This window comes from Muntiacus reevesi, chromosome 1, assembly GCF_963930625.1.
Source record: "Muntiacus reevesi chromosome 1, mMunRee1.1, whole genome shotgun sequence".
Classification (NCBI taxonomy): Eukaryota; Metazoa; Chordata; class Mammalia; order Artiodactyla; family Cervidae; genus Muntiacus; species Muntiacus reevesi.
Window position 1 is genome coordinate 239,865,029 of NC_089249.1, and position 27,193 is coordinate 239,892,221.

A 27,193-nucleotide genomic window follows, 5' to 3' on the forward strand; every position below is an offset into this window, starting at 1 on the left:
ACACGGTGCTTGCCTCTTCCAGCACTTTGGAGTTGAAAGAAGAGGGGGCTGCCCCCACGGGTTCACAAGCACCTGGCTCCCATCTCTCAGCCCAGACTTGCTTATGTCACTGTCGCCCAGCGGGGGAAGCGGAGGGGCAGTCATGCCCGCCCCTGAAATGCCAGGCGCCTTGCGATTGGCTACAAAGACTCCGGCCCGGCCGCGGATTGGTCATCGCTGAGGGCTTGAAAGGTGGATGAGAGCAGACGACACCTCAGACGGACCGTGGCCCGGGATCAGACAGCGTCTGCGGCGAGCCGAGACGCGCCCCCAGCCCATCATGGCCCGGCTCTTCCGGGCATCCTGCCTTCTCTCCCTGCTCCTGGCCGGCTTCGTTCCGCCGAGCCAGGGACAGGAGAAGTCGAAGGTGAGTGAGCCTCGGGGTGGGGGGCCAGGGGAAAGAACACAGCCCGGAGGTGTCACCATCTCTCCGTGAGGGCTTCCCTCTAGAAGGGTGACACCTAGGTGCGAGAGACGCCCTTAACTCCCGTTGCCTCCCTCTTTGGCGCACTCAGACTGTCGTCAGACTCTTCGCAGTTTCATCTGCTGGAGACCTGGATGCCCCGGGTGGGCGGAATGAATGAGGGAGGAAGGTTTGTCTCTCCAGAGTTCACACTTTCTTCCCCACCGCTACCTCCGGGCCGCCTTGCTTCATCCAAACCACCGTATGTTTCTGAGACCCTTCCCTTCCAGTGGACCCTGAAGGGGGTTGGGGGGGGCCAGAAAATGGCCTGGAGACTTGGAGTCTGGGTGGCTGCAGAGTTCCCAGGGAGAACGGCAGGCAATGTGTGGTGCCCAAATAGCCCAAGCCCGGGTAGGATTCTGGGATACTGGTAAAAGAGGCTGACAGAACGGTCTCTGGGCTCGCAGCAAGAACGCCCAGGACACTGACTAGACCTCTCATCCTTTGTGGACCTCAGTTTCTCCATCCGCTGGAGGTGAGAGCACAGGGCACAGAGAGGCTGATGACTTCAGAGGGGATGCTTGGAGAAGCTGCAAAATCCACACACCGTTCTCTGAAGGGTTTCCTGTTTGGGGCAGCCTCAGTACCCTCCAGCCACAACCCTTATTGGCCTGCCAGCTCCATAGGAGAGGCAGAATTCTCTTGAGCTTGGGTCTACCCTCAGTAAAGCTTGTGGTCCTTAGCTAGAGTGGGGGTGCTGAGGTCAGGAGCAGGGGTGACCCGGCATGTTTAGACCTCTCCTCTTCCCCAGGGTGGGGAGTCAGGAGCCAGGCATAGACCCAAAGAGAGAGATTTCTGTTTCCAGCCTCCCAATACACACACACACACCCCTCATCTGCATAAAATCAAGAAGCTTTGAGCTTCTGTGTTTCTCAAATCTTCCATTCTAAGATCTTATGACTCCACAATTCTATTTCCTTAATCCTATCTATTGTTCAGGAAGCCCATTAAAAATGCAAGGTTACTTCTGCTTGTTTCTATCCCCAGTCCTGTTCTCAGCCTAAATTCTAATTGGTCTGCCTCTCCTGGGAGTCAGCCTAGAGACTGGATGGTTATGGGGCCACTTCCTCCTAGCCTCTGGCTTTGTATCCAGTCTTGTTCATAATCTCCAATTCAGAAGGTATTTTCCAGGGCAGGGATGGGTCTGAGTTTTGATATTAGGGTGTGGAACTAAAGTGAGGGCAGACCATGGGTAGGGCAGTATCATGGAGTCAGTCCTATAACCTCAGTTTGGGGAGAAGCAGAGATGGGAAGATGGGGCCCTGTTTCAAGAAAGTGGAGCTAAGAACATGGATCCCATGAATAGCTCATCATAACCATGTGTTCTCTGTAGAACTCTGGGGAATAGATGGATTTAGAGAAAACAGGATGGGTATGGTCTAGAAAAGCCTTAGGGTAGGGTGTGATCATATCAGATGCAACCAGCTAGGACTTGCTAGCCCATGACAGCCTGGTCCTGCCCCATCTTTCCTCCTAGGTCTTGAGAGGGTTGAAATGTCATAGCGTCTGGTTCTAGGACTCAATCACTACTTATCTTACCCCCAGTTCCAGGGCCAAGGCAGGGGGCCAGGGGCAAGTGGAGAAAAGGATGGACAAAGGGCGACAGCCCCAGAGGGATATTTGCCTCCACCCAATTCAAAGGGAGGGGCTGGGGAACAAAGCCGTTCCTCGCTGTCCCCTCTCCAGTCCATCTTAAGGCTGCCCAGGCTCCTGTCCTTCCCTTACAAAAGGACTTCACAGAGGCTAGAGAGAATAACAGCTGCTGACGTGCGTGGGCTCCTAGTAACCGCTGGTTTCTAGGTGACTAAATCAGGCAGATAAAATGAAGGAACCACCGGCTGACAGTCAGAGCTGAACAGCCCTCTAGACAGCCCTGAATCTGACCCCCATCTCATAATCAAGGAGCCAGAGCCCCAGAGAAGGGACAGGACTAGTCACATGTAGTCGCATGGGAGGCCCGGGCAGGCCTAGAACTCAGGTCTCCTGCCCCCAGTCCAGCTCTCCCCTCATACCTTCGCACTGTTGGGAGTGGTAAGAGGAGTGAGGAGAGAGACACAGGACCAGCAGTCCAAGCCAGCCGGGGTCCTGGCAGGGACTCCCCTCCCACTCTCAAGTCGTCTGAACTCTCCTGTCTTACGCAATTGTGGGAGGATTGGGGTAACCTCCCCACCCCCATCTCCTCTGACCTCCTGGTTAAGGTGCAGGGTTCTGGGACTCCAGGGACCCACTAGAGGAGGGGCGGGGCCTATAAGGAGGTGGGACGCATGCTCAGTACTGAGAGCAGGCTGTGGCTCTTTCCCTCACCATGGTCACTCTCCAAGCCCTCTCAGTCTGCACCCACGGCATCAGCATTGCAGCCCCAGTAGAAAGCAGGAGGCTTTGTCACAGGTCCCTTTTCCTGGACATACTCTGCCCAGTGCATCAGCTTCCTCATACCAGCTGGGGAATATCCAAGTCTTCTTCACAGTAACACAGCAACGTCAGGGCCCTTTACCCTACCCCTTGATGGGGGAATGGGGGCTGGGTTTCTTTCCAAGAGGCTTTCAAGATGGTTTTAATCAACTAGCAAATTCCCACAGCCATTTTGGGAGACAGGTGGTTTTTCCCTCACCCGTCAACAGATGAAAACTCAGATTGAAAGTGACTTGCTCAGGGACACACAGCCAGTAAGACTCAAATCTAATGAGAGGAGATTCCCCTTGCCCCACCCCACCCTGAAAATGGGCTTAGAAGCTGATCCTCCCACTGTTTTCAAGCTTCCCTTATTTAGACAACCTCTTGGCTTTTTTTTTTTCCCCTCCCTATTTCACAGATTGTTTTTGGGCCAGGGCGGAGTGGAGAGGCAGGCAGGAGGCCTGCCCTTCTGGCTGCTAGACCCCTGTGACCAGCTAGGGTGTGTTTGTTGTGTCTTGGCTGTTTGCATTTGGAGCTGGAGCTGACCCCAGCTGGGGCCCAAGAGGCCCAAGGGCTGGAGGAATGTCCAACTTAGGTCTGAGGCCTGCCTCTGGCACCCACCAGAAGTCACGGGGCATGGAATATTAGACTCACGTGAAGCAGGGAATTCGTACCTGAGCCAAGAAGAATGCTTGCAGCAGTCAGGGAATGGCCATGTGGAAGGAGTCCAGCTTCCCCAGCTCAGCAGGCCTACGGAGTCTCCAAGACAGAGTGGCTTTCTTATGCCCGCCCAGGGCTACACCCTACCAACCCAGACGGCTCTCTTCACTCGGTTGGGCCCAGGTGCACCTCACCTCAACAGCAAGTCTTCCAGGACTGGCCAGAACAGAGTGCGTGAATATGCTTCTCTTAACTCCAACCACCTGTCTCTGGTCTATAATGCTAGCTTGCATTCAATTTGTTTATTGTCTTCCCGCCTCTCCTCAGATGTCCAGGCCAAGACTGCCAGCCCACCTGCTAATTGTGGTAGTGACGCAATGATGCTCTCTCTAGAGTAAACCCAGATTTTTGTAGTCCGCATCAAAAAATGGTAGATGAGATGAGGCTAGAGTGGGGGGGTGGGGTGGGTGTAAATTCAGCATCCCACTTGCTGGCAGTAATCTATTCCCTCTTCTCCCATCGAGAGCGATGCTGTCAAGCCATTGTGGTTCAGAACAGCTGGTCCAGTTCAAGGTTCTCACTTTATAAATGAGGAAACTGAGGCCCAGAGAAGAGAAAGGGCAAGTCCAAGGCCACACAGGGAGTTAGAGGCAGAGCTGGTTCCCCAACTCACAGCCCATTGTACACTGACTCTACTAGTCTAGAGGCGGACTGTGGAGCAGCAACTAGGCAAAGAGGAATGCCTTAAGGTCATTGTCACACTGCTCAACACAGGGAACATTGGATCTATGCCAGGCACTGGGCTTTATCCTGACCATCCCATTTAATCCTCCCAGCAGGCCTGGCCCCATTCCTGGCCCCCCTCCTACTTCCCTGTTTTTGAACAACAGCCTCAGCTTTCCAGTTCTCCAGATTGGAAACGTCTAAATCACCATTTTCCACACTGTTGTTTCCTCATTTCTGTTCAGCTCTTCCTTCATGACGGTCTACTTCTGGCTGTCTTCACCACTTGCCTGCATTATTCTAACAGCTTCCCAGTCTCTACCATCCCATCCAATAACACTGGCATGAGGGTAGTCTCCCTCACAGCCTGCCTGGTGGCTGTCTAAACTGACAAGTGATGCAGAAATAATGACCATAGTTATTTCTCCAAGTTTCCATAGCACTCTCCAGCTTATTAAATGCTTTTAACATTATTATCTTATACAATGAATTAGGAGACTTCAGTTCTAGTCCAGTTTGAATTCTTGGGCAAGTCAAGACCACGTGGGCAAATGTGTTCCGCCACTCCTTGGTATCTTGAAAATGGTTGTGTCCGAGTTCCCTTCAGGGTCTAACCACTCCCTGGTACTGGTCTTGTCTTGCAGACGGACTGCCATGCTGGTGTGGGCGGCACCATCTATGAGTACGGGGCCCTCACCATCGATGGGGAGGAATATATCCCCTTTAAGCAGTACGCTGGCAAATACATCCTCTTCGTCAACGTGGCCAGCTACTGAGGCCTGACGGGCCAGTACGTTGGTAAGAGCCACCCCTTCTTCCCTTGCTGTGTTTGGGGCTGTTTCTGCCATTTGGGCACATTCCAATCACGGGAGCTTTTCTGTTGCAAGGAGAATGGGGGTGATGGTCATCATGAGATTTCAAACCCTGTACCTGAATTCTACTGTGTTCCGTGGTTCTGTGAAAATAATTATACAACCTGAGGTCTGATCCCCTACAAACATGTTCTAGAAGATTCTCAGTTATCCTTCATCCCTGGATATCTCAATTGCCCTAAAAGAAAAAGGATGGAGGAGGTTAGGTTTGTGCCTGGAACTTCTTTCATTGGAGTAAGAAACAGTGGCTTCCTCTTGCTGAGAAATTCTCCCGTCCTCAGCCCGTCTGCCTCAGTGCTTCTCTTGGCCCCTGGCCTGAGTCCCCAGAGTTTGCGTGTTAGTGACAGAACCAGGTTTCATGATCCCCAGATCCCCTACTTCTTTCTCCTTAGCTGGGTCAGAGTCAAAAGCCAGGGGACAGGCAAGCCAAAGGTATCTGACAGCACCCACCAGAAAAATGCTTTGGGGGTGTGGGAAGGAGGCAAGGGCAATCTAACATAGAATGTTCTGCCTGACAGTCATGGGCAAACTCCTGGAAGTGGAATGACAGTGAACTGGACGGCCCAGTGGGTAGTGAGCGCTCTGTCTAGAATGCTTCCATGACGTAGCCCTTGGAATAGAGCAGAGTGCATTTGGACAAGAGGTGGGCTGAGCCTAGATGCTGCACAAGAGGCCAGGAGGCACTGAGAGGAGTGAGAGCTGGGCCAGGATCTCCCCTGGGCCCCTAAATACCCAAAGTATAGGAGCGGTGTAAGGGCTCCATCCTACCCCAGGGAAGTCATCTGCCTTCTGCCCAGGGATGGATGATTCTCACTCCAGGAAACTCAGTCCTGAGAGTCCTAAAGGAGCCCACAGCCTACAGGCCCAGGTGGTGGGTTTAGGCAGTGGGTGACTGATTACTAATTTGAGGAAGCACATTGCTCTCTTCTCCCCCAAACCTCCAACCCATCCAGGTTGGACTCCGTAGGACAGGGCTTGAATGCCAGCAATGCCACACTCAATGGATTATCTTGGGCAAGTCCCTTCCCGTCAGGCCTCAGTGATTTCAGCTATACGATGGGATGGGTAGGTGGATGGTACATGGGAGGTGGGACTCCTCACCAGGCTATCCCCATCTCTGCTCTCTCCCTATTCCAGAACTGAATGCACTGCAGGAAGAGCTTGAACCATTTGGTCTGGTCATTCTGGGCTTCCCCTGCAATCAATTTGGAAAACAAGAACCAGGAGAGAACTCGGAGATCCTAGCCTCCCTCAAGTGAGTGCTGACTCAGTGTCCTGAGAAAGCTCCTCTAGCAAGCCCCTCCCACCCTGTGCCCCAGCCCAGGCTCCAGGCATCTTTTATGCTGGTCTCTACTCACGGTGGATATTTATCATCCACCAAGAACTACTCTCTCCCTCCAGGAACTCTGTTTAGTGGGACAAGCGGAAGGGGTACCAGGAGAGAGACAGGGTCAAGGATGATGGCTGTCAGCCACGTTGGGGGAAGGGGAGGACAGGTTGAGGGCAGGGGTTAATGAGAAGTTACCAAATTGGAGGAAGACTGCAGACCCACATTATACCTGTGCCCATTTAATAGTCATAGGTTCCCACTGCCCATTATAGCATAAAATCTAGATTCCCAACCCCCTTCCCCAGTTCTGTCCCCTCCTCTTATGTCTGAGCCCATGTCCCTGGGACCCATACAAAAACATTCCTCTTAGGTATGTTCGACCAGGTGGGGGCTTCATCCCCAATTTCCAATTGTTTGAGAAAGGCGATGTGAATGGGGAGAAAGAGCAGAAGTTCTACACGTTCCTGAAGGTGAGTACACAGCCAAGCCACATTCCTGAAGATGAGTTCACAGTCAAGCTCCACAGAGCCTCTCTCCCTGGGTGATGCTGGCTCCGGACGGGGCTGCAGCTGCTCCTGGCCCCAGGAGCCTGTGCCACCCTCCTTTGTTCCTGGGCTCTTGGGGAGTTTCCTGGCATCTGATTCTTATTCTAATAGAGGGCTTTGTAGGCCCTAAGGGCTCATCAACTCATTTTACAGATAGGCTCCAGAAGGGACAAGCTTAGGGTCTCACAATCTGCTAGAACCAAAGCTGGTGCTGGGATTCAGTTTTCTAACTCCCAACCTGGTGCTCTTTTCTCAATGCCAGGCTATTCTCCTTCCCCTGAGAAGTCCTGGGAAGGAGGAGGGAGAAGCGGGTGGAAAGGGCCCCAGGCAGAGTTAACACTTCTCTTGTCTCTGCTCCAGAACTCCTGTCCTCCTACTTCGGAGCTCCTAGGCTCACCTGACCGCCTTTTCTGGGAACCCATGAAGGTCCATGACATCCGGTGGAACTTTGAGAAATTCCTGGTGGGGCCAGATGGCATCCCCATCATGCGCTGGTACCACCGCACCACGGTCAACTCTGTCAAAATGGACATCCTGACCTACATGCGGCGGCGGGCAGTCATGGAAGTCAAGGGGAAGTAACTGAGGCCCATCCCACCCCCCACCCCCCATGTCCACCACACGGGCTAGGGAGGACTCTGTTCAGGAAGGAACCCATTTCTCCAACTACGCCATACTTCCATGCTAGACCCTTTACTGTTACACAAGGCCCCAGCCTGAGATGAACATTTGTGTCTGTACTGCTCTGCACATGGGCGTTTGCACACATGCCTACAGGCGTGTGTACACACGAGTACAGGGCCACATGTGTCAACCTGCACAAGTGTATAGGTGGCAACAGCAGTGTGCCGTGGAGAATGCCAGAGAGGAACTTCCCTTTCATTCCAGTTCTCTGTTCCAGTGATAACCATTCACTTTCAGCTGAGTCCAAATTGTAAAGCCAGCTCTAGATTCAATTGTTCTGCTTTAACCAGGACCTCACCCTACCAGGCTGGCATCTCTCACTGCCTCCAAACACCACCCAGAAGTGCCCAGAAGTTTCTGGGTCCTCCGCACTGCCTGACCCCCTCCTTCTCCACCACACAGCCTCCCTCCTTCCTGAGGGCCCTCCCCTGCCCCCCACCCCACCACCCCCCTCAGCGTTCCCTGAGAGTCGCCAAGGCAGCCGTGAGAGCAGGGGGCCACGTTCTCTGTGTCAGGGGGCGGCATCGCCATGAAGGAGGGGCCCGAAGCCCTTGTGGGCGGACCTCCCTTGAGCCTGTCTGAGGGGCCAGCCTTTAGTGCATTCAGGCTGAGGCCCCCGGCCAGGGATGCCACCCCACTCCCTCGGGGAGTGTGTCCTCTCCCCTCACCCTGACCCGCTGGCATTAGACTCACCCCTGTCTGCCTAGTAAAGATCTTTCTGCAGCAGCTGAGCCGACTGTTGTGCTTCTTCCATGGGGCCGCCCCAGCGTGGGGGCAGGAAAGCTGGAGGTGGGAGGAAGGAATGAACGGAGGGCTTTGGGTCCTTGCTTTTTGGTTTCTACCTAGGCCCACTCTGCTTCCTCACTCAGCATTTGAAGTCTATAAAACCAGCTCACATCTGCTGTCACCCCACAGTTCTCTCTAAGGCAGCTAGCACTGAGATGAGGTGTTCCATTTGACAGATGAGGAAACTAAGGCTCACAGAAGGGCCAGGCCTTGCCCAATGTCTCCTGACAAGTGAGGGGCAGGACTCAGGTCGCCTGACCCCCAGCCCCTGGATGCTCCACCCTCATAGAAGCTCTGAGCAGGATCCCAGGGGATACCTGCCAAGAGGAACGGTGGTGCTCTTGTGGGGGTGGGGGTGTGGGGTGCATCTGGGAGGAAGAGGGCAGAGGGAAGAGGGGCCAGGAAAGCAGCACTCTGGTTGACAAGGAGGAGCACATTAGCCAGGGCATAAAAGAAATCCGGTCACAAAATGCTGATCTCCAACTAGGATTTATGTCCAAGATTCGTGCAAACAGCTGTCCAGGGATCAAGAACCACCCCAGTCCAGGCCTCAATACCACGAGCCTCCAGTTGAAGGCCTGGCAGCTCCAGGCTGAGCCCCTCGGCCAACGGGGGTCTCGACTGCACCACCTGGAGATTGACATCTGCCAGCAGTGTCCGCAGAAGACGGCAGGTCCAGGCCAGATGACACCTCTCTCCACTCGGGGGCACAGTAGTGGGCTTTTCCCAGTCACTCCAAAGGAGAGGCCCAGATGGACACCTTCTGGATGGAGCCTCTCTAGTCTGCAGACCGTCCAGGTTGGGGCCAGGGCTCAAGCCGGCCATCCATCTCAGCCTCCCAAGTGGCTGCAGCTCTGGCCACACAGAGCCTGTGGCCTCTAGCTTTCCAGTAATCTGAAGTCGGCTGGCTCTGTGAGACGAAGGTGGAGTCAAGGGACTGGTTTCACTGAGGTCCTTCACGGTCATTTTTGGTGGACTCTAAATAAACAAATTTAGGACTTAAAGATGAGGTGGTACAGTAGGTTTCAAAGTCCTGTGGAAACAGATACAGTATGAATGGGGGAAAAAAACCAGGGCTGTTGGGTGTTAATGAGTGCCAGACCCTGGTCAAAGCACCTTAGGTACATTCGTCATTCAATCCTTGCCCAGACCTAGGAAGCAGGCAGATTATTACCCCTTTATGGGGGAAGGAAGTGGGGCACAGGGGAGTTTTTAAAAACTTGCTCAAGGTCCCAGGTCTAGGAAGTGCTGGCACCCAGTCAGTCTGGTTCCAGATCCCAGAAATGGAGTAGTTCTGGGCAAAGGGACAGTCCTGCCCATTTGACCACCCTCTGCCCTCATCAAAGCGGGCTCCTACGGCTCCACAGCACCACCAGGGCTCCAGGGGGAAACACGAGAAGTGACTGACCAGCCCAACACCTCCTCCTCCCAGCCACGAGAGCCTCCAAACCACACCCTCTCCGCGTTGCCCTGCAGCCTCTGCCTATGCTATTGCAGAGGGGCCCTCAACCACCAGGCATGGCAGGCTCCATTTCTGTACAGCTGTGACCTTTAGAAAACGCTTTCTGCCGAGATGGACTTGGCCTCCCCATGGCTCCCACTAGTTGCGATTCTGTTCCCAGAAGCCCCCACAGGCAAGGCCCCATAATAGCCTCGCAGAAAGTGAGGGAGAAACTAAGGGCCCAGAGTCCTTTCGCAACCAGCAAACAGGTGATTTAAAAATGTCCAAGGCCTGCAGGCTATCCTTAGGATAAAGACCAGCCCTCCTGCTGAGGCCTACAAGGCCCTTGAGGTGGGACCTACCAACCTCCCTCACCTCACCTTGCCTGCCTCCCTTCTCCATCTTGTTCCTGGCTCCAGCCAAGCCAGACTTCTGTTGATCCTCAAGTCAGCCACAGTTCTTCATTCCCTCCCACCAAGGCCTTTGCACTTGTCTTGGCCTCCCCAGCATCTTACACAGAGCATGGCATTTAGAACATTAAACTATAATCAATGGAAGGAATGGTTTCAACTCCTTCATGGTGCAGTCACCACCCCTTTCTTCTCAACACTATTTGAGAAACCTGGGCCTCTCCTCCACTGAGATCAGAAGGTAGCAAGACTGCCCCCAAATTGGGATGATCCTGGCAGATTAAAAAGTTATCTTTTTATAAACCAAGGCCCATTACCAGGGGCCACACTCACCTGGTTCCGTAGGCCTGGCCGTAGGTAAGTCCATCACTTGGGAGCTCTGATTACGTACCCCTCCACAGGGCAGCCGCCAGGTGTATTCTGGCTGCAACAAAATTGGTGCTTAGTAATCAATAACCATAGTAGCAGCTACTGTGCCAGAACAGTACTAAGTTCATATTAATCAACTCTAACTGAATCCTAACAACAACCCAGGTTACCACCCCCATTTTACAGGTTGGCAAACTGAGGCTCTAAGAGGTGGAGTAACTTGTCAAAGGTCATCCAGCTTGGCAAGTGGTCAAGCTTTGATTTGAACCCAAGGCTCACAGTCCCACAGTACACTCCAGGGTTTAAAGATGCATGTAAGGAATGGTCATGGGGGAGAAAAAGGGGGAGAAGCGGATGGGATGGGGGGCAGCTGGCACTGACCAGGTTGAGGGGGTGATGCCTGAGGGGCTGTGGCAGGGGCACCGAAGAGAATGAGAAAGGGGTCAGAAATTCTGGAGACAGAATGATAAGAAGAAAAAAAGCAAAAATTTTTTTAAAAAAAGGAAGAAAAGAGAAAAGGTAAAGAAACTGAGAAGGAAAAGAGAAGAAAAAGCAAAGGGAAAGAATGCATGGTGAAGACCTTATACCTGGTAACATGTGGAGGTCATGAAAAAGGTCAAACTCCTGGCCTGGCTGGCAGGAGAGAGCCCTCCTGCCGGCCCTGCTCCCTTACCCGGCCTTTTCTGTCCCATACCAGGGCCCTTGAGCCACCCTGAGCTGGAAGTCCTGCCCCGGGGATGGCAGGCTGCACACCAGTCTGTTCCCAAGGGGCCAAGGATGCAGCTTCTGACCCTCGCACTTGACCTTGCCCTTGGCCTGTGTCTGGCTGGCCCGTGTGTGCGTCCTGGAGTGAGGGAGGGGGGCACGGACTCACCAGACGGAAGAGGCGTGAGTTGGGAAGTGGGGGCGGGTGCTCCATGGCCGTGGGGGGTGGGGGGTAGCGGATCTGGGACCAGTCCTCAAAGCCGGGGTGCGGCCCAATGGGGGGCATGGGCGGGTAGGCGTAGGGGCAGGCCCCGCAGAGGTGCTCTGGGTGGGGCTCCAGGTGGTAGCGGTCTGCCGAGGTCTGCAAGAAAGGTGGCATCTGGCTCTGGTCTGTGACAGGCTGCATGGGCCACCCAGTGCCATTCATCCCATCTGCCATTCTCCACTTAGGGTCTCGATTCTCTGAAGACTGGCACGTGGCCAGGGAAGGTTGCGCATGGGCCCAGAATATCAACTATGATGACAGCTGGTATGTCCTGAGCACTTGTTCTTTACCATGTACTGTTCTAAATGTTCTAACTGCATTTTTTGTTTTGTTTGTAAAGCACTTAGCACCACAGTTTAAATAAAGGGACAGAGGACCTGACATGTAGTCGAGCTCATAATTCATTCTGTCATTTGCTGGGTGTGTGTGTGCTCAGTCACTCAATTGTGTCCGACTTTTTGTGACCCCATGGACTGTGGCCCTCCAGGCTCCTGTGCCCACGGAATTTTCCAGGCAAGAATACTGGATCAGGTTGCCATTTCTTTCTCCAGGGGATCTTCCCGACCCAGGGATCGAACCCGAGTCTCTTGTGTCTCCTGCACTGGCAGATGGATTCTTCCCCACTGTGCCACCTGGGGCCTCATTAGTTAGCTGGACACCTGAGCAACCAATGCCTCCCCCGTCAGATTGCGGCTCCCTGAAGGAGGTAAAAAGCAGTAAGTACTGCCTCCTCACCTTTGCTTTCCTCTTCTGCTGTCTCAGGGCATCTTTCGCCTTTTCCTCATCTTTGAAGGCTTTTAGCTGAAAGAAAGAGGGAGGGAGAGAAGTCTTGTCAGCAGAGGCGCTTCCTGGCCAGGCCTGGATCCGGGCCTAAGCACCCCCAGGGTGGACTGGCCCTGCCTGGCCCAGCGGCGGGAAAGGGCCCTGGGGGCAGAGCGCGGCCCAGGCTGGGCACTGCGGGTGAGGCCTGCTCACCACGGGCGGTCTGAACACAGGTCAGGACGGCTGCGTGAGCCTCACTGCAGCTGTGCTTCAGCATTCACGCCTTTCAGCTTCAGTGTGGGAAAGAGTGGATGGCTTAGAGCTAATTCCTGCTTTTGCTCTTTAAAGGCATCAAAACTGAGTGTGGAAAATCAGGGTTACAAGTGGAGAAGGGAAAGGACTTTCTGAGGGCCATAGAAATGTGTCAGCAGAGCTGGAAGGAGAATTGGTGAGTCTCCTGCCAACCAGTGTCGCCAGGGCCCTCCAACCCATGCCCCCTCCCCAAGGGCACAGCCAGCTGCCCCCTCCTGGGTCCCGCTCTTCTCACCTGGGCGTGGGACAGGGTGACCTGGGCTTGCAGTTTCTCCACCTGCTTCTTCAGCTCTTCCTTCTCCTCATTCATGCGCTCCCTGTCACTACGCTCCCTCTGGAAGTCCTCCTCAAAGATCTTCACCTAGAGGGGAGGTGGAGGGGAAGGGAGAAGGGGGTGAGGAAGGAGAAACCGTTCTGAGTGGGGGCTCAGACCTGCTCAGACCCAGAATCCTGGGCCTCTGATAGGAGTCAGACATCAGAGGTGGTTTTACCCTGTCTTGAAAATGCCTGTGGGGAGAGGAATAGGTGTACCTCTGGCCCCAACCCCAACTGCAGACAGAGTAGTTCTGGGTCCTTCAATCTTATATTTTGGGCTTCAACCTAGGGCTTTATTTGAAAAAAGGATCCATGGCTAAAAAACACAAAACTGGTTAACAGCCATCAAAACCAGTCCCATCCTTCCATTCTGCCAAGACCCGCAGAGAGGTGGAGACCACAGAAACATCTGAGCGGAGGACTGGAGTTCAGGACTCCTGGTGCCAAGAGCAGGGGGCCTACAGAACCCTCCCAAGGCTCTGGGGTGGGGACCAGTGACCTGGCAGGGAAGGGGCAGGCGGGACCCTGTCTCTGCAGTTTCACATCCTCACTGCAGATCAGTGAGAAGCTGACCAGGCTCGGGACGATTTAGAAAGACCTGAAGCATGACAGCAAATAGCACAGAAGCACATGCGAGAACCAGAGCCTTCTCAACTTTCTTCACTCCTCTGTGTCCCTCAATGAGAAGGTCTGCATTTTATGTGTTTAAGCACCTTTCTAGTATTTAATTTCCCTTAAATAAAGGGACAGAGGACTCCAGCACAAAGCCGTGATCAGGCAGAAGTATCTAGCTAGAGTTTAACAACACAGTTTTGCCTTTACTGTATTTATTGCTTATAGTTACTTTCTAATTATGACAAATAATAAATGGCTTTTCCATTTGCAGGAGAAATCTGAAGTTCCCTTTTAAATATATTTATTGAGTTTATTAAAACATTTGCTTTCATGACACACACACAACTATACATAAACAGATAACTAATAAGGTTCTATTGTACAGCACAGGGAACTCTACTCAATACTCCAAAATGACCCATGTGGGAAAAGACCTAAAATAGAGTGGATATATGTATACGTATAACTGATTCACTTTTCTGTACAACAGAAATTAACAGAACATAGTAAATCAAATATACTCCAATAACAGTTCATTTTTAAAACATACATTAAAAAAAATTTTGCTTTCAAAATATTAGGGAAATAATAGCGGAGCTGGGGCATAGAAATGTTTAAATCATGACAGTGGTAGAGGAATGACCTAGATAGGGATACACTGCTGGCAAGGATAAACCTATACCAGTCAGGAGTCCTGGCCGATGGCCAGTGGACTGCAGATTACAGCTTGCATGACTCAAGGTCCGTCCTAGGCCCTCAGGGATGCTCCAACTCCCACTGGGCACCAGCTACCTAACCTGTTCCCCTCAAACCCACCTGCTGTTTCAGCAATTCGTTCTGCGTGAGCAGCTCCTGTTTCCTCAGCAGGCCTCCAGCTCCTTCTGGGCTCCCGAATGCTGTTGGAGAGGACGGGGAGGCCTGAATGCTCAGTGCTTCCTCCAGGGCCTGGAATCAGGAAGAGAGGAGATGAGCCCGTCAGCAGAAGCCCCGGGAAGTCAGGTCCCATTGAAAGGGTCAGGCCCCACTGAAAGACCCCGATCATGATAAGGACAATAATAATAACCACCACTATTTAATAAATGTCATCTTATAGATGAACACTATACACACATCATTTTACGGAATCCTGTCCATAGTCCTATGAAGAAAAATTGTGACCTTCACCCTCATTTCACGGATGTGAAAACTGAGGTTCAGACACCTGAAGGGATTTGTCCAAAGTCAGACAGCTAGTAAGTGGCAAAGCAGGTATTCAAAGCCAGTATGTGCTCTTAACCAGCAGCCTAAACTGTGGTCTTCATGTAGAAGGGAGAAATCTCCCTTTCCCTGAGGATAAGTGGCTCAATTCTTAGTACCCAGATGTAGAAAAAACACGAAGTCCTTTGGAGGAAGAAGCTCAATCTCTTGGACATGCCCAGAGATTCTCCAGCTTCCGTAACCTATTCCCACCAAGCTAACCCCTCCATCCCCAGGTCTTCTGTAGTTAGATTAGCCTGGATTTTAATTTTGATGTAATTAATATTTTACCTTTCCAACCCGGAAAATGGGCTGGAACATCACCAAATAACATTTTGAGATTTTTTGTAAGAGCCCTGTTTTACTACCTTCACAGAATACTTTTCCTTGCATAAATAGTGTGCTCACATTCTCTTGAAAGTTATTCATTAACTGGTTTTCTCCTTCTACCCTGTTAACATGTTGCTTGAGAACTTTGGAACACCTCTCAAGACTGGCCATCCTCATCACAGCCTAGACTTTAGTGCCCTGGACAGCAGGGCCTCTGCTGGCCATGTGACAGCACTGCCCACAGTGCCTCCCTGGACCCTGGGGAAACCTTGGCCAACTTGAACTCAGGCCCCTCTTTGTCTCCTTGACTCCCCCCAGCAACAAGAGGAAACTGCAGAGCCAAGAGTAAATTCAAGGGACTTTCCTGGTCCAGCAGCTAAGACTCCAAGCTCCCAATGCAGGGCGCCTGGGTTCGATCCCTAGTCAGGAAACTAGATCCCATATGCTGCAACTCAGAGTTCATATGCCACAACTAAAGATCCCACATGCTGCAACTAGGACGTGGTGCAGACAAAGAAAACGTATGTACATATATTTAAAGCATAAATTCAGACTGCTCGAGGGAAGGCTATGCCTGCACCTCCCACTCCGTCTGTCCCATTTTTCTGATGAGCAGACTGAGGTCTAGGGACAGGGAGAGCCTTGTGTTAGTCATCCTTACAAGTTTCTGTCCCCAGCTACACCGCAGAAACCCGGACAGCAGAGATCCTGCCTGGGTCATCTCTACAACCAGCACCACATATAACATTCTGCCTGGATTTAGAGCCCCAAGTCCCCCAGCTTGGGACAGATCCTTCTTTTAACTGAGAACAAGCCCCAAGGCCCCACATTTGGCGTCATCAATGCTTACCCAACACCAAAACCAAGCAGAAAGAGTCACCCAAGTAGAGCTGGGACCCAAGGAATACAAACTCACGACAGAGTCTGCTGTGAGCCGAAAGAGCAGGCAGACAGAACAGGAGGAAAACCTGAGCCTTCGAGAAAGTTTCCTTTCAAAGCCTCTCCATCAGCTCACTCCTTCAACCCCTGCACTAGAAGGTGGGCAGGGCTAGCATGATTCCAGCCAGGGTTCAGATGGCAAAACTGAGGCCCGGATCGGTTACAGGGGCTATAACTGGGACTAGAACCATCCCCCAGCCCAGCCCACTGCCCCTCACCTTGGCTCAGAGCAGAGGGGTCCCTTTACCTGGGCGCCCCTAGCCCCAGCCCCAGCCCTGCCCCGGGCCGCATCTCCCTGGATCCCCCTTCTCAAGGGCAGAAACTCAGGCCAGAGCTCATCCACTCCCTTCAGTGAGTTTTTCCTGAACACATGTTTGGTACCAGGCGCTGGGGGTATGTGTCCTGGTGAAGACACATACCTCCCAACACTGGATGGGAGGACGGACTGTCAGTAAGTAATCACAAGAAAATGCCAGAAGGGTTTGAAAGAAGCTGCTGGTGCTTTAGCCATAGAACAGGGAAACTCAAAGGAGACTGGGAAGGCCTTCCTGGGAAGCGGTGTTAGAGCTAAGCCGGGCACTCAGCGTGCGGGGAGCGGGGCAGAGGCAGTGGAAACCCCGGGGCCACACCCAGGCCCTCAGCACCCTGACCCTGATCCAGGAGTCACCCCTCCTGAGCTGAGGGTTGGGGGTACTGGCCATGGGGCGGCCTCTGCAGCAGGGCTCAGGGAAGCCCTGCCCCTCCCCGGACCTTGGCCACACCCACCTTGTTGAGCCGCTGGATCTCCTTTTCCTGGTACTCCCGCTGCCGGGTGAGGGGGCTCAGCTGGTCCTGCAGGTATTTGACCTTCTGGCGCAGCTCCTTGGCCTCTGCGGTCAGGTGCTCCCTGTCGGTCTGCAGGGGACACGGGACTGGTGAGCAGGGAGCTTCCGCAGGAGGCCCGAACCCCACGACTGCCTGCCTCGGCTCCGGGTGACCGCACCTCCCCCCCTCGCTCTCACTCCGCAGCCGCACGATGCTCATGCACAAGGCCCCATGTAAGGCACCCGCGTGCGTAGTAATGTCCACATGGTCCTGTCCTCAAGGACAGGGCAGCTCAACTAAATGGAAGGCCCCGGGTTCCATCACCACCTCCTCCAACAGCTAGGTGAGCCCTCGGGCATTGTCACAGCCTTCTCTGGTCTAAGCTCATCTATCTGCCATGGATAAGGGGTTCCTAACAGGAGTTACAGATGGGCTTCAGGAGATCTGTGAGCCCCCACACCGAGTGCAAAATTTTGACTGCAATTTATAGAGAGAAAAGTCACAATTTCTACCAGGCTCACACAGGGGTCTTCTACGATGCACAGAAAGTGATGTCACTGAAAGTCTCCAAAGGACCTCTCAGCTCTTACAGTCTCCAGGTCTAGTGGAGAAAAGACCCTCAAAGAGATAAACACAGCATGAGGCAGAAAGGAGTCCTCCACAGAGGAACAAAGTCCTATGAGGTTAAAGTAAGAACACTCCTGCTGAAAAGAAACTGGGGAAGGCTTCAAGGTGGAAGCCCCGCTTCCATACGTACTATGGAACAATCCAGGTTCTTTACTGCTAACAGTCACAGCTGGAAAGGCCCTCAGAGAGCATCAAGTCCTAGCCCCTTTATAGGACTATCCAGAGGTGACTTATCTAAGACCACACAGTGAGCTAGAGCTAGACAAGAATCCAGGTCTCCTAATTCTGGTGTCCTCTGTCCCCTTGCAAGCCAAAGGGAGGGTTTAAAATAGAAGAGGGCAGTATGGTACAAGGGCCAGGCATACCCACACGAAACTACTTCCGTGTGTTTATGTGTGCTAAGAGGCCTGGAGAGATACACCAAATGGAAACAGTGATGACCAATGGGGAGGGCCTGGAACTGGGGGTGGGGCGGTAAGGAGAGATGGTCTGGGGAAACTCCCAACTTCAACTGTTGTGGGAACATGTCAATATTCTACAAACTAGCTGGTGAGATGCTTTCAGCTGGAGATGTCAGAGAGCAGCCTTAGTTGGATCATGTGGGAGTTGTTACAGGCTCCCATATAAGAGGCTCTGGTCTGCACGGCCTCTATGGCTCTGTGTTCCTATCCACGGGGCCACGCTTTGTTCTGAAATTCCACCTTTCCCCCAGCTGCCCGGGAAGGGCGTCAGGAATTTAGCCCACTCACTGACGGGAGCCAGGGTCATGCTGACTGCCCCAGCTGTGACTGCTCTCATGAGAAAAGACTGGCAGGGTCCCCCGTAATACACATCCCAGGGCAGGCTGACTGCTCGGAGAAGGCCCCTGCTGACGGGAGCGAACTCTGAAATGCAAACCATGTTGGAAATGGCCATTTCTAAGTCAGGCAAAAGCAGCCTCTGCCTAGTTCTCATGAAGGTGAACATATGGTGACACAAAATCTCCAGAGAGCCTGGGGGTCAAATGACCTTTCCTCTTGAAGCTGCCCCAGGATCAGGGCCTTGGCTGGTGTCAGTCACACACACGACAGGTCAGATGCTCCTTCAGGGACCTGTTCCTGCTCCCCCACCAGACCCCCTGAATGAATCTGACCTCCCTTCATGTTCTCTCCCTGTAACTTCTCCTGTGTTGTACCTAACACACATCTACTCATTTACTTCTGTCATTAGATGTTCTATGTCTCTTCCCCCAGGGGCGGGGATGGCTGTTCACTGCTGACTCCGTGTACCCAGCGCTGTGCCTAGTGCATCACTGTTGAACAGTGACCGGATGAAGGACCAAAGGAAGCTCTGTCTAATGCTGGAGCCCCTCCCTGACAATAGCCATCACCACTGTGCAGGTTCCACAGCACCCGCCCCCATCAAGTGTACTAGAGCAGGCCTGGGGAATCTTTTCACATTTTGTGCTTCCCTATACAGTTCCCTAGACCATGAGACTTTCAATTAACAAAAAGCTCTCCATTTGAAAAAAGAAAAAAATGAAAAATATACCTAATCCAACCTCGATTTTCAGGTGGGAAACTGAGGCAGAAGGCAGGAAAGTGCTTTTGCCTCAGGCCACACAGGCCTTGAGTCCCAGAGTCAGAGAGGGAACTGGGTCTCCCGACCCCCACCCCCAGCTCCCAGCTGATGGGGAGGAGAGAGCAGGCCTCCTGAGCTGAGTCTGCAAGACCCACAGTCACACTTGCCTCCTCCATTTCTATCTTGGACTTGGCCAGGAGCAGCTTGCGGTCAAAGTCGCGCTGCTTCTGCTCCCTCTCGGCCTCCAGGTCAGTCACTTGCTTCTGCAGGTCCGCCAGCTTCTGTCGCAGCTCCGTGATCTGGGTTCAGAGGCAGAGACAGAGAGTGTGTGAGGGCCGGGGCGGACACCCACCGTTCAAGGCTGAGGCAAGGGAAGCAGCATGCGTGGCGCTGAATGTCCTGAGAGCCCCGCGGAGAAGCAAGGGTGCGGCCTGGAGTTCCCATCACCCTCACAATACCTTCTGCTCGTACTGCTGCTTCATGGACCGGAAATGCTGGTCCCATTGCTTGTTCACTTCCAGCAGCTGCAAGGGAGAGACTGGGGTTAGCAGGAGATAAGCAGAGGAGACCAAAGAGAGCCAACACCACCACCACCAGCTCTGCAGGCACATTGTGCAGCACGTGTGGGTGGTGGGTCCACACGCTGCCTTGATCCCGTGCTTCTCACAACCTTTCCTCCAGTGAGTCACGTTTATCAACCGCCACATTTTACCCTCATCAGGAAAGCAAGACTAACACCAAGACACAGAAACAGTACATAATTCTGGTAAAGAATTATGGGACCCACACCCATGCAGAAGGGCAATTCAGGACTATGTATTAACTTCAAGTTCTCTTTAACCAAATAATTCCACTCTGAAAGATGGTAACCAAAAGAAGCACTTGCACAAGTGTGTAAAAAGTATGTGGAATAGTGATCATCCCAACAATGTTTATACTGCAAAAAGACCGAGGCAAACTTGAGCACTGGAAATAGGTTAAGAAAATGATAGTATTAAACAGAAAACGGAGCACTGCACAGCTACTCAGAAAGTTGGGCGCCTCATACATTGCCTCTGCTCTGAGATGACACTAATTACTTGCCATAATTTTGATGTATCGACAATTCTTCAGTGAAGGAAAACAATCCAATACCGTTAAATTAATAAAACAATGGAAAGGGCATCCTTTCCAATTCCAACAACATTAAAATATGATAAAAAGTACTCAGAATTAAAGAATAAAAAACAGAGTATGCTTTTATATACAAATATAATAAATACTCTCAAAGATACAGCTACTTTTAAGAAAAGAAAGGAAAAAAGCAATCTGCAATGTGGTATTTTGATATCATTTTTATAAATGTCATACTTTAGTAAGTACACAAACAAAATTCAGGAATATGCAAAGAACTGTTATCAACTGTGGTCATTTCCAGAAGGTGAGATGCTACATCTTTTTATAATGAATACTTTTTATAGTACTTTTGTAATAAAAAAAAAAAATCTGACAGCAATACAGAAAGAAAACCTACATGAATATGCACCTAAACAAAAGACCAATGGAGCCTAACTTTCAAATGTGCTGGAGGACCAGGGAGGGCAGAGAGCTCAGGGATTGGGACAAGGGCCTGAGCTGTGAGGAGAGGAGGGGCTTGATCAGTGGAGAAGATTGATTAGGTTCCCACCTCTGGTCCAGAAACATCAGGGGAGGAATATGCATGAGACACAAGGGAAGAGCCTCAATTTCTGGAGACTCTCGGCTGATTGGAGCAGTGCTACAGGCACGTATGGGGTCTCTCCTTCTGTGACAGACCCTTCCTGAACCAGCTGCGTGGTGACAGCTGAACCTCAGGCTCCCCTTTCCTGATGCTGCCTTTGCCTCCTATCACAACCTTTCACCACCATTCAGGGTTCGCCACAGGAGACTTTCTAAACTCCCCCCCTCAACAATTATAGGCCATGCCCGAATGCCATGTCCTCAGAGTGACTCCTATGGGCAGGGGGACTGATCAGGAGACAAGAGCCCAGGGCAAGGCAGCATGTCTCATCCTTGGGCAGGTGGTTCAGTGGTCACCATGACAGCTCATCATAGAGACCAGTCAGAGCCCGGGGCCAGGAAGGGCCTCTGCCCTGCTGGTCCCAGATGGGGGAAAGGATCTTCCCCGGCCCCCCCACCGCCTCCAGCCACCTACCTCTGCGCGCTGCTGCTCCAGCAGCCTCACCTTCTTCTCGGCCGCACCCAGGGCCCCCACCTCTGGGGTTTTACCTGTCGTCACACCAGCCTGAGGAGGAACAAAGAGGGGCCTTCAGCAGGGCCTCAGGCAGCACTTCTCTCACCCGCTCAGTGCTCCTCCAAGGCCACTCACCCCTCTCTCCTGCCTCTCTGCCCTCTCACCCACCAGTCCCAGCCATAACTGAGCCCCTTAGGGACGTCCACACAGACCGTTATTCCCCTTCCCTGATCCTCAGTGGCTCCGAGGCCCTTCTTACCCCTGCCCGCTCCCCACAGACACTTCTTTCCCTGTTCAGGCTCTATCTCTATGGCACTGCCGACTGCCCTCCCCTCCTCCACACATTAGCCAAAAGTCCTCTGAAGACAAGAGTTACCTACTTTTAAAAATATTTTATAAAGTGTTTATTTTTAAAATGTTTTATTAAAAGATATACAAATAAAGATGTGTGTGCATGTGTGATCAGTACATGTATTTCCTCGCTCTGGCCTCTGAGAGGGCCTAAAGCAGTGTCACTCAGGTAACAATAAGCATTCTCCAACAAAAAGAAACAGGGCTCCTTGGAGAAGTGGTTAATTTCATGGCTGGGGCAGGGAAAATATAAGGTGAGTATGGAGCAACTTGTGATGCTATAGAAAGTAAGGAAGTGTTCAATCATCATCATCATAAGAAAGGCATGTCAAATGGGCATAGGAGACAACTTAAAAGAACTTCCTATGACCAAAGCAGGAAGAATTTGAACAAGAAAATAAATCACGATGGTGTTGGGTTATAAGCCAAAGGATAAAATATCCTTAAGTCCATATTAATAGAAACAGATGAATAAAAAAATAAATGGGGGAGAAGGGACAAGAAGAATTCCAATTAATAAACAGAGAAAGAATGAGGGAAATCCAAAATCACCATTAGGAGGCTGTAGTGATAATCACGGCAGTCAAGATTGCCAGTGTTTACTAAAATAAGTATAAAGAAAAACAGCGCATCTGCAGTCTCAAGCACATCCTCGAAAATAAACACATTAATTACAAAAGAAAAATTAGCCCCTTTATTATGGAGAAACCTGACAGACAGACCCTTAGCCAAATGATCAAGATTGGGTGTAAATGGACATACTGACATCATGTACCCTTGACGTGTTACAAGATGTCACTCCTGTGGTCTTCTTGTCCAAATCCACAACATCAGTCTAATTATAAGAAAACACCAGAGGAACCCAAATTGAGGGACATTCTACAAAACAGCTAAAAGCCTTAAGTTCATGAAAGACAAGAACCACTGGAGCTGTCACAGGCAGAGACTAAAGAGACGGTACAACTAAATGCAATGTGGGATCCTGGATTTAATCCTGGTACAGAAAAACGGCATGAATGAGAAACAGGTGAAATCTGAACCAAGTCTGTAGTTTACTTAATAGTATCGTGGCAATGGTCATTTCCTGGTGTTGATCACTGAACCATGGTTATGTAAGATGTCAAGGCAATCGGGAAATGGGCACTCTCTGCACTATTCTGCTACTCTTCTACACATCGACAGTTATACTAAAATAAAAAGTTAAAAATTTTTTAAAAATATGAAGTGTTGAGGTGAAACAGCAGAAGGATGTCATCAATTCAGAAATTGAACACCAAAAAAAAGGAAAGGAAAGAAAAGTAACTGATCACCAGTTCTACCTCTAAGGACCTGAATGATGTAGGCCAAGGTCCATACCCTCAGTACAAGATTAAACAGGACAGGCCCCAACCTGACATCCTGCAGGCCTGACAGCATTTGCCCTGGAGTCACTGCTCACATTCTCTCCATTCCTTGCCTTCCCACTCCCCCGCACCACACATACACACACTCCCCTGTGACTTGGCCGGGTCGGGCTGAATGAACTTGTGAGGCTCAAATGCCCCTGCAGGCTAAGGTCTGTAAGTATACCACAGAACCCAGAAGTAAGGGGAGAGTGCTAGGGGAGTCCTCCAGGGACGCCAACTCCTTTAAGAAAAGTGAGAGATGGGCCTGCCCCTAGAAGCCTGATGCCTCTTGCAGAGGAGCTGTGCTTAACATTACTGGGGAAGGAGGAAGAGGGGGTGCTCCTGGAGGTGCACCCTTAAACTCCACAGAGAAGAGTGAGTGAGTGTGAATGAAAGAGGCTGAGTCATGTCTGACTCTTTGCGACCCCATGGACTGGACTCCAGGCCAGAATACTGTGTGGGTCCCCTTCTCCAGGGGATCTTCCCAACCCAGGGATCAAACCCAGGTCTCTGGCATTGCAGGTGGATTCTTTACTAGCTGAGTCACCAAGGAAGCCCCTGTCCACGGAGAAGAGAAACCAAATCTGTCATTGAAAGTGACAATCAATGTTCAGTTTACCACTTGCCAAGTGCTAAACCTACTTCGCAGGCATCACATCACTGAACTCTCCAATCACCTTCTGAGGTAGATGTTATTATCTCCATCTCACAGAGGAGGAAACTGAGGTCAGAAAGTTCATGTAACCTGTCCAAGGTGGCAGCGTTGACAAGAGGTGGGTTGAGCCTGCATTTAACCCACATGTAACTACAAGGCACAGACTTCACCATCACCTGCAATGCAAGCCTCTTATGGGACCTTCCTCCCGGGCAAGGCAGTAAGAGTATCTGGCCTTTCCAGACACCAGTGATGTCAAGGGCTTTGGAAAAGTGAAGAGGGCTGCCCATATACTGCCGTGAATCCAGAGGAGTTCAGGAAAATCCATAAGGCACTTCCACAAGAGGGCAGACAAGGCAGGCCCTGATGTGAGGTGTAAACAGAAGAAAGAGTGGCTTCATGAGCTGCGAATCAGAAGGCCGATCATCAGCATGTCGTCCTGACATGCTGGTCTGCCTGACAACAGCAGGTGGATATAGGAAACTGGACAATGTGATGTCACATGGCCTCTCCAAACCTCCTGCCATAAACAGCCATGTCAGTCTCATGGAGTAAGAGTCCCCGCCCTGCCTCCCTGACATGTAGAGAGGAAGCCAAACCAAATAATGAATTTGCAAATCCTGGGTAAACTCTACCTTGTCACATAGTAATAAGGAATTAAGTTATTAGGATAATTATTGCTATTACACAAGTGTGGGGCTTGTTAAAGACACTGATGGCTCGCTGTGCAGTCATTAAACCTCATTAAAGAGGAAAAATATGTCAGTAAAAAGCTGGGACTCAGCTCTACAGGAAGACAGAGACCAGGCGAGGGGCCAGTCAGCTCCCATGCAGGAACTGGATGCAAGCCAGCACTGGGAGCAGCAGTGGGGAGGAGGCAAGTGGGCCCAGGGCATTTGCAGGCCTTGCTGAGTCCACACCCTCTTCTCTGCATCTCAGAGGCTCCCGGAGCATGACCACAGGAGCTTAACACAATCCCCTCAGGGGCTCTCTCAAGCTAACATCCTAACTCCACTAGCAGTATTTGAGACATTAAACCGATTCTGGGAGCAACCCTGTAAGAGAGACTGACAAACTGGAATGAGTTAGGGGAGATGACCCGACAGCACAAATGACTCGCCACCGCCTTTATGAGCAATGACCGAAGGAGCTGCAGTTATTCAGCCTGGAGAAGGTGTGGGGACCCCACAGAGCCATGGTCACAGCCCAGAGGCTAAGAGTGTGTTCCAGGGAATGGGATGCTCCCTGTAGCTGGCAGCAGAATATGGGCTGAGAAGTGGAAGCTCCAGGGAGGTGGACTGTCAGAACAAGCCAAGGAAATGCTGTCTAACAACTGGAACCTTCCAGCAGTGGGACTGGCTCCCTGCCCCGAAGGCTGGACACTGGCCATCCGGATCTGGGGAAGGAGTTTCTGACCACATACCTGCTGCAGTGTCGCCGCCCCCTTCTTGCCTGCGCCTTCCATCTTTGGTGAGCCTGGCTGCCCAGAGGCACCGTCTTTACTGCTGCTCATCAACAACTTCCTAAGTTCCAGGTTTTCCTCCCTGGGTTGGAGGCAAACAGAAAGGTCATACTGCCGGCCCCGGGTAGAGGAGACAGGGGGTCTCAGACAGCTTACTCGTCTGAATTGCAGCTGAGTCCTGGGGAGTAAGGAGAGTCCCTGAGACCTGCGCTCAGGTGGAACCACAAGTGGCATCCCCACGCCACTCTGCACGACCTCTCTGGAATTCTCTGATCTTCACCAACAATCCATCCCCAACTATGGGATGTCTGTATATGTGAGATCTTCAGGATATATCCACACTGCATTAAATAACCATGGATTGGGACGTCCCTGGTGGTCCAGTGGTTAAGATTCCAGGCTTCCACTGGGGGGTGTGGGCTTGATCCCCAGTCAAGGAACTTACGATCCTGCATGCTGCATGGTGCAGCCAAATAAAGAAATATCCCTGGTTCACACTCTCTGAGAAAGTTCCACCCTTTCCAATTATCCTCAGACAACCTGCACGGGTAAGTCTGTTTGGGGCTCATAGGTCCTGGGTGCCTCTCTAGCGCTTCCAAGTGTCCCGTGTTGACTGAGAAAGAGCAGCCTTCAAGGCTCAGAGCCTTCAGTGGGCTATTCACCAGAATTAATCATCTTTCCATTTTTGTTGTATTTATTGTTGGAGGCATCTTCTATTTATTCCAAGTAATGCTGTTTTCCAGTTACTCTAGTGCAAGTTTTCTTTATAATAATCTTCAGTAAAAACATGATGCACATTAAATTCTTAAGTAAATAATAAAGTAGGTGACAAAAGATACAAGATAAATGGTGATGTGGATTCATGTATGACTGAAATATGGAAAATATTTCTTCATATTCTGTTTGCCAACTGGGTTCATTATGAAAATAGCCTCAGTTTCCCTCTGCAGGGTGAGGGGTTTGGCACACGTGATCTCAAAGGGCTGAGCTCTGATGGTCAAGACCAGTGTTTCTCTGGGGTGATCCTGGACACACACTGTAACCACAGAAAACGTGTTTATGGGCCCACTGGAAAATGCAGACACCTAGGTCTCGCCCCAGGCCCACTGAATCAGAATCTCAGCACAGGAGAGAGGGTGGTGAGTGCAAACTTGCAATGCCTTTCCTGACCCTCGGTGATTCTGACACACAGCTAAGTCTGAGGCCAGGAGCCAGCCCAGAAGAGCATTCCCTGACGGTTCTGCAGGACAGGATGGTGACCAGCAGAGGGCAGCAAAGTCCAGAGCTCCATCTCCAGCAGCCAGCGAGCTGTTGCTAACAGGCAGGTTCCAAAGGAAGGAGTGCACTTCGGTCCAGAACTTCTGAAGCTCTGAAGGCACTTTATACACAACACTCCACGGTATTAAATGGACCAGAGAGGAAATACTCGAGGAGAAGGACCAAGAGACCTGACATCCAAAGCAGAGATGGGCACAGGGCCCAGCGCTCTCAACCCAGAAATCAGTGCCACACAACACAGCCCTCCGCTTGCCCACCCGGCTCCTCACGCCTTCTCTGTGGAGCCTGGACTTACCGCAGCCTCTCAGCAGCCTGATCCCGCTGTTCCAGGCCCTTATCCAGCTTGGACTTCAGGGCCTCATTCTCTTTCCGAAGCTGCTCACAGAGTGTCTGCAAGGCAGAGAGAAGGAGATGGGGGCAAAGTAAGGGAAGGAGTGCACCCCAAATGCAGAATGATGCTGGAGGATGGGGGAGGCGCTATAACCACACCTCATCCCAACACGATATCCCCATTGCATGGCCTCACCCAATTCCTCTTGGGACAGAAGAGTCAAGCCAAAGTCCCACTCAGGCTCCTCTCTACATCAGCTCCCTCAGGAGCCAGCCATGAGGAGGCCTGACCAAGAGTCAGCCACAAGGCCTTCTGGTCCTCCAAGGTCATCCC

General features: G+C 51.6%; 2 protein-coding genes and 1 long non-coding RNA gene across 9 annotated transcripts in view; 2 read left to right on the forward strand and 1 right to left on the reverse strand.

Moving 5' to 3' along the window:
- The first annotated feature begins 245 nt into the window (after positions 1-245).
- GPX3 (glutathione peroxidase 3) lies at positions 246-7,644 on the forward strand. Its single transcript, XM_065918948.1, has 5 exons — positions 246-406; positions 4,924-5,077; positions 6,289-6,406; positions 6,852-6,951; positions 7,387-7,644. The coding sequence occupies exons 1-5, from the start codon at positions 320-322 to the stop codon at positions 7,606-7,608; spliced, it is 681 nt and encodes a 226-aa protein (XP_065775020.1). The 5' UTR covers positions 246-319; the 3' UTR covers positions 7,609-7,644.
- A 1,648-nt stretch (positions 7,645-9,292) lies between these two features.
- The window catches only part of TNIP1 (TNFAIP3 interacting protein 1), a 52,435-nt gene continuing 34,534 nt past the window's right edge, over positions 9,293-27,193 (reverse strand). For 3 of the 5 annotated variants that reach the window (XM_065918944.1, XM_065918943.1, XM_065918946.1), the window contains 12 exons: positions 26,825-26,919; positions 25,213-25,333; positions 21,360-21,449; positions 19,645-19,710; positions 19,354-19,485; positions 16,961-17,089; positions 14,507-14,635; positions 12,996-13,121; positions 12,422-12,487; positions 11,591-11,782; positions 10,681-10,771; positions 9,293-9,474 (listed from right to left, as the gene is read on the reverse strand). In XM_065918944.1, coding sequence (XP_065775016.1) covers positions 9,440-9,474; positions 10,681-10,771; positions 11,591-11,782; positions 12,422-12,487; positions 12,996-13,121; positions 14,507-14,635; positions 16,961-17,089; positions 19,354-19,485; positions 19,645-19,710; positions 21,360-21,449; positions 25,213-25,333; positions 26,825-26,919 — 1,272 coding nt within the window. In that variant the 3' untranslated portion in view covers positions 9,293-9,439. The remainder of the gene's footprint in view (positions 9,475-10,680; positions 10,772-11,590; positions 11,783-12,421; positions 12,488-12,995; positions 13,122-14,506; positions 14,636-16,960; positions 17,090-19,353; positions 19,486-19,644; positions 19,711-21,359; positions 21,450-25,212; positions 25,334-26,824; positions 26,920-27,193) is intronic. The other 2 variants (XM_065918945.1, XM_065918947.1) reach the window with 2 other exon arrangements.
- LOC136156296 (uncharacterized) lies at positions 10,782-19,343 on the forward strand. Of its 3 annotated transcripts, XR_010660930.1 has the most exons (6): positions 10,782-11,030; positions 11,414-11,604; positions 11,872-11,950; positions 12,238-12,402; positions 12,797-12,896; positions 13,365-14,500. It is a non-coding gene; the product is annotated as an uncharacterized lncRNA (long non-coding RNA). The 3 variants fall into 3 exon arrangements; XR_010660929.1 differs by lacking the exon at positions 13,365-14,500 and adding an exon at positions 18,859-19,343 and having other exon boundaries at positions 10,782-11,604; XR_010660928.1 differs by having other exon boundaries at positions 10,782-11,604.